The 13,113-nt window shown below is 37.7% G+C and overlaps 1 protein-coding gene across 1 annotated transcript in view; it reads left to right on the plus strand.

Annotated features, from left to right (window-relative positions):
- Positions 1–13,113, plus strand: part of ATP11B (ATPase phospholipid transporting 11B (putative)) — a 146,533-nt gene that overhangs the window by 129,723 nt on the left and 3,697 nt on the right. Inside the window, exons 27-29 of the mRNA XM_044670954.1 lie at positions 574–677; positions 2,031–2,187; positions 12,247–12,380. Coding sequence (XP_044526889.1) covers positions 574–677; positions 2,031–2,187; positions 12,247–12,380 — 395 coding nt within the window. The remainder of the gene's footprint in view (positions 1–573; positions 678–2,030; positions 2,188–12,246; positions 12,381–13,113) is intronic.

Here is a 13,113-nt window from a genome sequence, read left to right on the forward strand (position 1 = left end):
GTGGCCACCCTGGGATGCAGTCCAGCCCTGAAGATCTGACCAAGGAAGCATCGTTTTTCCCAATGTTGGCTGAGGCTGGTGGTTTGGGTCTTTTGTATTTCTGTATTTTTTTTGTGTGTTTTTTGTATATTTGGGACTTTTTGTATTTTTCTGTGGTCACTTCTCTCCCTCTGGTTCCCCTCCTAGGCCCCTTTTCTCCATATGTTTCCTTTTCCACACTCTATCTTTCCCTTCTCCACCCTCCCCCCTTTTCCCTTCTCCTTTTCTCTCCAAGTCCTTCCTTCCCTCCTTGTTACTTTTTCACATTTTGATTAATCCCCTCCCCAGGAGCTATAATTATAGGTCTCTAGCTTCTATTTTTAACATAATAATCAATTATATTAATACAGAGCTAATTGCAAGGTATGCAGAATCCAAAAGAATACAGATGATTGTCTAAAAGTTTAGCCAAATGTCCCAAACTACATGTAAACTACATTGAATCGCAAATAACCATAGTAGTAGTTTTTACTTTGAGTATTTGCCTAATTTAACATGAATATGTTTCTTAGTGTATAATATTTGATATTTTAGATGGCATTGGAAACTCACTTCTGGACCTGGATAAATCATGTTGTTACCTGGGGATCCATTGCATTTTATTTTGCATTCTCTTTGTTTTATGGGGGAATTTTTTGGTGAGTAATTGAATCCATATTATCTGTATCATAACCATTAAACACTTAAGTAAATATTTAATGCTCTGTAACATACTTAAATTCCATTCTCTCCATAGTCTTTGGACCTAGTTCTACTGCTGAATAGGTCATAAAGTCTTGTTTCATTTAAGTAATAGGGGATGCCAAGTTATACTCTCATTACTTCAGTACTAAGTCATGAAGTGGGTCTTGTTTTACACTATACTTGTTGGAAGAGATGCAAATGCCTGTTCTTCTGTAGTGCAGAAGGGCCACTTATGCCAGGTACATTAATTTTTCCCTCTGATTTCTAGAAAGAACAGATGAATGTCAATCCTGGAATGATTTATATTTTAAAGGAACAGGAAACCTAAAACCTCTTATAATGGAACCCTCAGAAACAGCAACTTGAGTTGTAAGAGAGAGACTTTGAAGGGCTCTGGCCCTAAGAGCTGCTGCTTTTCCAAAAACATTTTTTAATAACCTTTTCCTTTCTCCATTGCTTTACGCATGTCTTTCTTCTTTCTAAATGGTGGCCATAAATGTATTTTTGTAGATATTTCCCATTCAGATGTCTTACTTCTTGGATTAGGCTGATTCTAAAGGAATTTAAGCAATCAGTAGATTAACTGACAGAATTATTTGCCTCTCTAAAGCTCAGTTATTTACTAGATAAAACAATCTATTTTTATGCAAAACCAGTATCTTATCATGAAAAATGTTTTTAGAGTAAAGCATGAGCATAGTTTCATCCTTCCAGAGAGTGGGGAAACTGATCTTAGTCATTACTTAGACAGTTTCTTTCAATACTACTTGGTGCTTTTATGTATCTATAAAATGGTCTACTTTATCACCTGCTATGATTATAGGTTATACTGTTATGTTTGATATTTTAGATGGCATTGAAGACTCACTTCTGGAGCTGGATAAATCATGTTATTACCTGGGGATCCTTTGCATTTTATTTTGCATTCTCTGTTTTATGGGGGAATTTAAATATACTTATGGGCATCAATATATTAATGACCTCAGAGGACTGATAGAAGGAGAAGTGAGGGTTGGCATTATTGTTCTATGAGGTCTCTTGCCACTACAGTTCTGATGAAGACCATGGAGCATTGGGCAGTTTCACTGAAGAGCCATTAAATTGGATTTTATTGTATCAATAGAATTAACCTTTGTTTTCATTTGTTGTCTAATTTGTTAGATGGTATTGATTTTTGAATCTGGATCACATTAATGAGATACTTCCCAATTAGGTCACCTTGCAAAGGAGTATTCTTTTTGCGTTATGATTTGTTGTAAGCTTTTCGTATTGCACCTTTAAGGATGCTTTACCTTCTAACTTCACAGGTCATTTCTGGATATCTACTTTGTATTCATTCAACTCCTGTCAAGCGGTTCTGCTTGGTTTGCCATGATCCTCATAGTGGTTACTTGCCTGTTTCTTGATGTTGTGAAGAAAGTGTTTGATCGACAGCTATATCCAACACGTACTGAGAAGGCCCAGGTAAAATGTTTTCACAGGAGGCCCATCTCACATTTCAAGAGGCAGACTCTATGAACTATTAGAACCCTTATAGAGAAGTGCCAGTATTACATGTCCTTTTTGTCAGCATGTATGAAACTTCATTTCAATGTGAAATGCTTGTTTTTTTTTATCTGTTACTATGTGTACATTTTAAAACATGATTTTAAAATTATATTTTAATTGAATGTTTTCATTTAAACATTTCTTAACAAATTTGTAAGTTTTGGGGTAATTTCTTGGTAAATAAATTGAATGATATTTTTTCATAGTAAAATAATTTGTTTTCAACAGGGTGATTCCAGATTTTAAAATACTAGTTTACCTGATAATAGTAAATATGTTTTAAAATAATATTTTCAGATGATTCTATAATCTAAGGTATATTTTCAGTTTCTTTATGAATTTGAGTGCCTGACACTTTTGTGTCAGAATAAAATGCTCTTTGGGCTACACAACTTTTACTTAGCTGTGTTTTTAAAGGAAGTCGTTAATCTCTTGCTCATTTTTTATGATCCTCATTATAGGAGCAGAGGTTCTGTAACAAGTAACAAAGGAACTAGATTCTGTGCTGTGTATATGATAGAACACTATGAGTCTGGAGGGGAGCACATGCCTGTGTACTTGTAGTAACCAGCACTCACTTCTAGCTGTGTGTACTGTGCTAGAGGTGAACATTTATTTCCATCACTACAGACTAGCTAGAGTGACTTTTTAATAGCCACTGTGTGCCATGGAAGTTGAAACATTGACTAAAGGAGATTTGTTTCAGGAGCATTTCTGGGAGGCCAAATTCCTCGTTTAAATGTTGTTTTCAGATTGCAAACAGAAGTGGCTTATATATAGGGGGCACTAAGCTTCCCAGACAATGCTTTTGTTTTTGTTAATTAGACGTGACCTACTTTGGCAAAACATTTCTTTAATGTGTTGTTATTGGTTCATTAACCCTAGAGAACTGGTATTTAAACTTTAACCCATGTTCTAGTTTACAGTATATTATAATGTGATGCTGATAAAATATTTCCATATAGGAATAAAGAAATTGTCCAAATATTGACCACACAAATTTTTCCATTCTTTGCATTAATGTTGACAAGCCTTTCCAATACATGTTATGTAGATACTTAGTTCTGAAAATAGATACTGGAAATGTTTAGTCTTCAACTACTTGTAAGACATATACAGTGATAAATACAATGATAAACAGGTAGTTTGATATAGTGATATAGTATATTATGAGCCTTCATACAGAGCTTCAAAGACTGTTTTCTCCCTCTGAAGTTCTATATTGTATAAGCCCCTCCACATATAAACATTAGCAAACAAATCCTTTCTGGAACATAATTGCAGGTGGACTTATTTATTGTTACATTTAGAAGTTTACACTAGGAAAAGCATCCAGAAGGTGATTTCTTAGAGGTCACAGTGATTTAAAGATGAGTGACATTAACAAGTTAAATGTTAAAGGATTGGAACAGAAAATATGTAGTGCCTCATGTGCATTTAGACTGGAATGGAGTCAGTGTCTATACTTGAGTATAGTATTATCTTTACGTGAGTTTTTGAAAAAGTGGGACAGAATTTTGGCCCTATTTCTATAGGATTCCCCAAATCACTTATTCAAAGTAAGGATGTTTACTGCAGTAGACTGATTCTTTGGCTTGTGTTTACAAATTCCTGTTTTAACCAATCCTTTTTACACTCAGTTGACTTTGTTTGGCATACTACAGATATCTACTAAACATTATATTCTTGGGTTCCCTGATTTCTTTTTAAAAAAACCTGTAATGAAATGATAGTCCTGGGGGGGGGGGGGGAACTTTTTTGCCATGAATGTGAATGACTTCCGATTCCTCATCATAGAGAAGAAAATGCGCTAAATAAAACAGTCTAGCCCAAATGAGAACATCAAGCAAGTTTGTTTTCTAAGCAAAAGTAGCAAGAAACATGTCCAGAACTGAAAGTCAGCATTTATTCTGAGATTGTTTTCTGAGCTTTCAGTCTTGAATATGAAGAATAAACAACAGTTGTATTTTGAACAATTAGGCCTACCTGGGGCAGCTAGGTGGCACCGTGAATAGGGTGCCAGGCCTAGAATCAAGAGGAACTGGGTTCAGATCTGGCCTCAGACACTTCCTAGCTATGCAACCCTGGGCAAGTCACTTAAAACTGATTGCCTAACCCTTGCCCTTCTGTCTTCAAGTTATTTCTAAGACAGAAGGAAAGGGTTTGAAAAAAAAAATTAGACCTACCTCTGTGAGTTGTGTATGTGTGCCATGTATCTATCTACTCTGCCGTCCTCTCATCTGATCGTGTGTCCTGTGTCTGTCTCTGAGGTGATCCTGACTCCTTACTGACTTGTCTGTCCCCCCTTCTCTGTCCCTTATAGATGTACGCCAGCCCAGTTGCTTTAAGTGACGAATTCATCGCACTGCAGCCATTACCCAGGGCCAGGACTCAGCTGAGCAGACTTAGGTAGAGTAGGCAGCCCAGCCTTTGCCCCTTTGCACGCTGAAAGTCCACATACAGTCTGGAGAGAGGGTGGAAGAGGCATGAGCGAGAGTGAGCACTCTCCTGCATGTGGGCAGCAGCAGCCAGCAAGGCCTCATTGCACCCCCTTCCACATAGCATCATTTTGTCCCACAATTGTAACACTATGGCTTGGGGTGCTACCAGGTTCCCTGGTGCTTCTGCATGTTAAAGCCTGCTAGAAGTCATTATGGACAAACTGCTCTTAAACTTAATTCAATTATTGGGACATGAGAGCTGCCCTTTTTTTTCCCTCTTGCCTTCATCTGTGTTGCAAATCCATATGCATATATGTGTGTATCTGTGGCTGCTCAGACATGGACAATTCTTTCCACTATTGAGTGAGTGCATCTGTAAACTGAACATTACATTTTTTAATGTTATCATACATACTTTTATCTCTGCAGATAGCCCAGTCCTAGCACTTTCCACCCAAAAAATCATCAGTGGTATAAATCATGTGCTAGTTGGCTCAAGATGTCTGACCTTAGACATTTACTAGCTGTGTGACCCTGGACAAGTCACTTAACCCCCATTGCCTAGCCCTTATTGCTCTTCTGCCTTGGAACCAATACACAGTATTGATTCTGAAACAGAAGGTAAGGATTAAAAAAGAAAGAAAAGGGGAAAAAATCATATGTAGCATGAGAAAAAGAATAGCAAAGATTGGGAAACCTTTAAGATTGACATACCATTGAGTCATAAATTGAAGCTTCTTTGGCTTGGAAGAAAAAGTAATCCAGTTAGGGATTCTAAGTTTTCAACACAGTGGAATTTATTGGCTTTTCATTGTCTCAAAGACAAATTTTTTTCAAAAAAAGCAGTGAAAACAGCCACTAGTCTGTCTACACTTATTCAGTCAGGCTTGGTATCCTTTGGGCAAAGGATTACTGTCTTTGCTTTGACCCTGAGTATAAGATTTGGAAGCATTTTCTAGAATTCTAGTAGAAGAATATTGTTAATAATGTTTATTTCTGAATTAAATTTTTAAATTCTTCCAAGTGTTGTATGATCATGAAGTTAAATTATTGATGATAAGCAAAGATGAATTCTGTCACAAAAACATGCCACAATGAAAAAGTCCGTGAAGATTTGTCTTTAAGTTTAGTGGCACATAAGGTGTGGCTTGAAAATATGTCTTTTAATTATTTTTTATTGAATCATTTTAGTGTACTTAAATATATGTTACACTAAAACTTAAAAAAAAAGATTATGGCAGATATTTTAGTTAACCCAAGTTCCTTTGTAACCTGATACAGTGAGCTGATTTTATAAAATCACTCTTTACAAATTAAGTTTGTTTAAATCAAGGCATGTTTGTTTGCATTCATAGAACCCAACTGCAGCAGCCAAGGGAAAGCCCAGGCTCCCCAGTGCTGAATTCTCACCATCAGCTTAAGGTAGCTCCCTCCTGAATGGCCACAAATGGGAGATGCTAGTTAAGTGTGGACTTCCTTACCTTCTCCTAGCTACCTCAATTTACTTTTTCTCATTGCTTCCCTGTTTGCTACCCACCTTCTTCATTGGTCACTTTAGCAGAGCAATGAGCTGCCACTGCTCTGCTTGATGTCACACAGCAATGAACGCAGGCAGGCAGAAAAAAAAGAAAAGACACTTTACCAGGGTCCAGCAACCAAGCCAGTAAAAAGAACATCTCCCAGAACTCTGGACAGGCAGGAAGGGACTAAGGACAGACAGTGGATTGCTTATACAGTAGAAGGGAATAAGGGAACCCACCCCTGGTTTCTAAAGTGACATAAACAATGGTATTGAATAATTAGAGACATTTTCCTAAGAGTTCAGTTTCACAGAGAGAAAATGCTTATAAAACTTAAAAATGCAAGACAACATTTCTAAATCAGTCTCATGCAATTATTTAGTTTCATAAAGATTTCTGATGTAAAATGACTATATCCATTTTGATTGGAACACAGAATTCATCCTGAAGATTCCTGCCCCATAACTGTTCAACAGACAGGTCTTGAAGCTGGGCAGTTTAGCCACTTGATAATTTTTGTGTGTGAGAGAGACAACAAAAAAATAGCATTAGTTTTCTAAAAAGCTTTTGGTTAGTGTTGTTCATGCCTACAAGAGGCAAGCCAATGACCAGTGATATCAGATTTCATTTTGTTATTTTTTTGTTGTTACTGTCATTTGCTATTTTTTACTTTAAAAGGCCATCCCCCTTACAGAGATCATCCGTTGTCTTTTAGAGATACTGATATTTTCCACACTAAAATATTTCCCAAGAAACTTAATTTGTGCATAAATATCATAAAGAAGCCTTTCAGTAGTCACTTTCCTCATTGGAATCAGAGAACCAAATTGAGTTTTGAATGGTGGTGGCGATGCCATTGAATGCTTCTTTTCTTGCCACCATAAAAGAGGGATGGGAAACCAGGTGCAATTATTTAAAAACTCATGTAGGCCTGAAAAAAATCCTCTTAAAGAGGAGGGTAAGGGGAGAACATGAGAATAAATAGGATTAGAACCCTTGCTTATTAAAGCATGCATATAGGAGAAGAAACTGATGTTTCTCTCTCAGGAGCTGTGTGTAGTATAACATTTTTGTGTAGTTGTAAACCATAAATTAATTTTGTGTGATTTGTCTCTTTGGAAAAGCTTATCGTCAGCCTTCCTTTGTGAAAATAACTGCCCTGTTCTGTGATAATCGTTATTGCATCTTATACTGTTTCAAAGCAGCCTGCTGCTCTGATTTACCTGTGAAAGTGTTGCTCTCTGTAATATGAGACCTGTTGCTTTTCTGTCCTTCTAGATGGAAGAAGATAAGGGCTCAGTCAGCTCAGCATATGAATTTGCTGAAAGCAAGCACAGAGGGGAGGACAGTAGGCAACTGCTAGCTGATCCAGGTAGCAGCAGAGCAGAGCTTGCATACCCTAGGTAGTATCTCCTCCCACTGGACCTACTGTGTAGTCAGTCATCTGCTCATTACCACATGTCTTAGCTGAAACTCACATTTCATTTTTGTTTTCATTTTATGCTCTCATCTTTCTCGCTAATTCATCATTCTGATTTAGGGTTTGTGTTTTTTTTTGTTTTGTTTTTTTTTGTATTATTTGTATTCCTCTTATTTATGTAAAAAAAAAAAAGACCTATAAAACTTATACTGCTGTGACTTCAATTTAAGGGCAGAAAAATGTCCTGATCTTTGGATTTTTGGTGTTTGTGAAATGACATTTATTAGTCTCTAATAATTTGTGGCACCATTTCTGGTGTCTTTTGAAGCCTTTATTTTCTCTTAGAATGGTAGCTATGATACATTTTAGCATTTCATTACATGGAGGGTAATGCCTGCCTACAGCACTTTTTCACAAATGGCTTTTTAAGGTAAATTCTCATGAATGTGCATGAGGGTTTGTACGTGGAAAATATTTGGCAATTCTCTGATCACCACTACTGTCAAAACCTGTCATCTTAACCTTTCATTTTTGAGGCAATTTTAAATCTGCCTTTGTAAAAATGAACAGAATTTGACTCTTTAAAAATGTGGTGAGATAATGAATGCAAAATTCACCCCATCAAATAAACAAAGCCAAACAAATCCTCAACTTTATTGAACTGTAGGAAAGTGTTGGCCTGAATTATAAGTAGAGATATCTTAATGGAAGGGAAAGTTACTCTTCTGACCAATTACAAGTATATTTTCTTTTTGGATATTTATAATTGCAGTTATGATTAATCTTTAAAATATCTTACTCTTAAGATAATCCCTGTTAAAGAATGAAATGGTTTATAATAAAAAGAAATCGAAGATGAGTTTCACAACTAGGTAAGCTGACCCCTCTTAGTGGCTTTGTTACTCTGCAGTGTGCCTCCTTGAAACCATCCCTTAAAAAAGTCATCACACAAAATAGGATCTGTTGTTTTATATTTATTTCCTTTGTAACCAGTTCCCAATTCTATATATTAATGGAAAAAATCCAAAAGATCAGAAAATCTATTTTAGGGTTATTTTTGGTGAGCCTTAGAATTCTTATTACATAATTATTTTTTAAGCAGACATCTTATTAATGTGAACTTTAGTTTATATTCCAGGCATTCATAGCCAGTGGGGCAAAGGTGGCCCACAAAGATTGTGCCAGCCATTAGAAAAAGGCTGGCCTCAGTGAAAGTGATATTGTGGTCTGTGCCCACAAAGCTGTTTGTATGGTTGGCTGCTTATAAAATTGTGGCCTTCTTAATGCAATCTCTGAGAAACCTGAGCACAGTCAAGTAGATTTCTTTTAAGACTTACCCTTTATTAGAACTAAGCATTTGAAGGCTAGGCCTTTGATGTGTAGCCCTTACTCACCATAGCCTTGGTCCAAGTTGTCTTTGAAAGAAGTTGACAACTCTTTTCTCATTATGATTGTGAGTTATTCTTACTACACCAAAGGGCTGGAAGGGATCCATGAGGCAGCAGGACACATTCTGTAGGCCCAGGAGAAGAAGCAGGTGAGTCGCTCACCTGTGCCATAAACAGAGCGTAGGTCTATCAATTTCTGAATCCCATGATGAAGTAGTATCATCCTTCTAAAGTCTTTTAGAATTGATGCTTATGTTTAGGTTTCTCATATTTGTTTGAATATTTTTGCTATTTATATACATTTTCTTACATAACACACATTGAAAAGAAAAATCAAAAAAGCAAGGTTTTTGCATCATTAGTTCGACTTTCCCATTTTTTTCTTCTCAGAACTTCTGCTGCCAACCAAAAGCTCCCTGGTAGAGGGATTTGCTTTGGTTTGGTTTGGTTTTTGTCAAAACAAAGATGTAAGAGTTGAAAGGTGTCAGACCATCTCATTTCTTATTCCTGGGGCGCTCGCACCATCTCTGTCCATGAAGGTGTGTCTTATCATTTCCAAAATACATGAGACTCGAGCTTCCACAGACTCCCCTGCTGTACAAGCACCCCAGCCACCCTTCTGAGCAAGTGCATCTGTTAGTTATGTCAAGACACAAATTTATAAGTACATGATTAAAACAAGAATGTCACTCAACAAATACAGTTCTTTTAAAAGGTCAAGTATTCCTTTCAGGGGGCTGGCAACAGCAGCAACAAGGGAAAGCTGTTTAAGCTGTATTTTTGCCTACCGATCTTGTTTAATACAAGGGATATTTTTAAATAGATTCTACTGAAATGGCCCTGCCCAGAAATCTGGCCTGTTACAGTGGGATGGGCTTCCAGCGGCCACCCCAAATGAGAATTTCCCTCTGTAGTTCAGAACCACGGGATGAGGTTATTATATTTGAGATGAGCCTCTCAGTGGTTTATGAGTTCATGGGGGGTTATTTGGGAGCAGAGCAAAAGACATTTTCTTACAACCAAAGAACTTTTCTCATAGTTTAATTTTAGGCCTTCCTGTCAATATTTCTAGCCTTTCTTCTGTGCCCATTCAAGGTTGAGCATTGTGACTGGTACAGAAATGTCTGAGGAAAAAACAAGTTATGGGCATGGGACATAGATGCTGGGATTGGGGGTATCTCAAAAGAGGACAGGGCTCTATACTATAGGTGAAATGAGTGACAGAACAAGTGTTTTAGGGGTTCAAAAGAGGGAGAAGTTACTGGGTTGGGGTAGAAGGTCAAGGAGCCTTCCCAGGACCCCCAGACCTGAAGCTGGTGACTGAAAGCTAGAGAGGGCAGACTAACAAAAGTACACCAATCTGGGCTTTGTCAGCAGATACAAATTTTGAAGACACTAACATTGACAGCATTTCTATTCCTTTAGCAAAAAGCAGAATTTAAGCTCCCAGTTAGCAAGAGTAGTTAGAATGAGAAGCTACTAGCTGGCATATGTATGTCCCTGGTGGCTATGTAAACCCTCCCCCCCCCACCCCGCCTCCCCCAATTCCAGTCAACTTGGATATCAATACCCAATAGTGTTGGTTCCCAAAAGGTGTGGTTTTCCAGGGTTTTTCGAACCATTTTCCCCACTCCCAAATGGAATATGCCTTAACATTTTGGATTAAGGACTTACTTGGTACCATTTGCCTGGGTGCAGGATTGCTGGTCATGGCCCCAGGAAGAATGGAACTCAGAGAGTTGGCTGTGAGGGAGTGCACGGGAGGCTGTGCCCAATGGGGCCAAAAGGCCTCCCGTGACAGGCTTTATCCGTCTTTAGAGATTTGATGAAAGGGATGTTCTGATTAGGGAAGGCACATAATGAAAACATTGAAGGAAGGAAGATTAATCTGGCAGCAGTCTGTAAGATGGATCAGAGGAGATGTAAAGGCAGAGAGGTTAGTTAGGAGGCCATGGTTGTTATCCTAGAGCAAAGTGCTAGGTTTCAGAGTTTTCTTGGGCCTCGGCAGTGAAAGAAGCAAAGGGCAAAAGCCTGGGGATGGATCCGTGATACCAACATGAAACTATTGGTTTTCCCTTCTCATGCGAAAGGGGCAGGAGCATGAGAGGACATTCCTGGATCTGGGGAGAGCCAGGCTTCATAATTCTTCAGCTCTCTATCACGCTCAGAGTCCTTTTGGTTTACGCCAGCCCACAGATTGCCAGCCCTCAATCTTGACTTTCCAATTCTTTTCCTATGGCTGTCTTCTGCAACTCCAACTTGCAACAAGCACCTTCAGTTTTAATAACTGTTCACTCCCCTCTCTCCCTATACACCCTTTTTTCTTACTCCTCTCTAAAAACTTAATTCAAAAGAATTTCATTAAATGCCTATGTAGGTGTCATCATATCATATAACAGTTGTAGGCATGCAACTAATTTGTTCTGATAGAAGTAAATTTGAATTTAAAAAAAATTTTCTAAGAACAACACTTAAGATCATCCAGTGTCCTTGGTGAAACAAGTATTGGGATTCCCTCAGTAAGCCTAGCAAGATGGTGTGCTATAAAATATATAAAGTATCCCTCTATATTATCAAGAACCAGTGAGAATCTTGAATTTCATTATTTTAATACAATTCAGTTTAGTTCTTAATAGGCAACTCCAATTTTGACTCTTATTTACCATGTGATTAATAAAAAAGATGAGTTCTGTCCAGAACCCAGGTGGTGTTTCATGCTGAGAAATTTCCCTGAGTGATTGAGAAAGCAGTTTAATCACCTAATTATAAGTGTTATTACACGTGTTTTCTAGGTATTGAATAAAATCCTATAAATTAGCTTTCAGTAATAAACAATAAATTTGTTTAATAAAAAATAAAAGTTCTAGCAGTCATGTGAAGCTTTTTTAGTCTCCTTTGTTAACAGGGTTATGTTCCGAATCCCACATGTCTTTCCCCTGAAATGTAGCAACAGTCAGGAAACGACCATTTTGTATCAATTTCATAGAAACTGCTTTGCAAAATTAAATACCACCCAGTTGTTATTTTATATTTATTTCATATTTCATTCATAACAACATACTATCACGCAAATCTTTTAACAACTGTCTTACTAGATGAAAGAGTTTCCTATTGCATTTTCATTTTTAAAGTATGCTTGTGGTGCTGGTGGTGGTTTGGCCACTTGGTCTCGGCCCACTAACTTTTCTTTCCATTTCTCCTCCTAGCTTACTGAAGCAAATCCCAGGATCAAGTGCTTGGAATCCATGTGTTGTTTCTCAGAGGGGCAAGCAGCATGTGCATCTTTTGGAAGGATGCTGGACCGAGTGATGGGGAACTACAGCCCGGCCCAGGTTAACAGGTGTGAAATGTCTCATGGTAGCCTCTGCTACAGAGGAGTCGCCTATAAACCGGGACGAGCTGCCGCTCTAGCTCGCCAGTGACCCGGCGCCACCAGCCACTTTGGCCCATTGCAGTAGCCACCAGGGCTGTACTGTAAGACTCACTGATTGATTCTAAAGATGGTGGGAGGAGGGCCATGAGAGCTTCTTTTGCACTAAAAGGAAGAGAAAATCACTTTGAAAAGACTTCTGTGTATTGAACTTTCTTTTAAGGTTTTCTAATATATTGTGTGTGGGATCTTGTGTAGATATGATAGTGTCTTGATTTGTATGTCTCTCTTTTTCATTCACATCTGCTGTAATATTTTGTTTTTCTGGCTTCAGCTTTTGGGCTTGACAAAAAAATCTCGCTTGTTAAGTCAAAAAGCCTCACTTTTCTCTTCTTAATGTATCTTTTCAGGTGTGTTACTGGGGACTGGACCTTAATTTATTCTTTTACAATACAAAAGGCAGTAGTATTTCTTTGCCCTACCCCCATTTCCTTCTTAAGTTATATAATATTTAAATTCGTTTATTTAATTTAGCACTTCTAACTTATTTTGCTAAGTTTAAAATCTGTATCAAAACTCTCAGGGCACTTGTGCCAACCCTAAATTATTTAAATAACCTGATCAATCCTTAAATTATAGTGTTTCCTTGGGGAAATATTCACCAACATAAGGTCTTTTTAAAAAACATATTTGGGTGAAATAC

Source organism: Gracilinanus agilis, chromosome 3, assembly GCF_016433145.1.
Source record: "Gracilinanus agilis isolate LMUSP501 chromosome 3, AgileGrace, whole genome shotgun sequence".
NCBI classification, from domain to species: Eukaryota; Metazoa; Chordata; class Mammalia; order Didelphimorphia; family Didelphidae; genus Gracilinanus; species Gracilinanus agilis.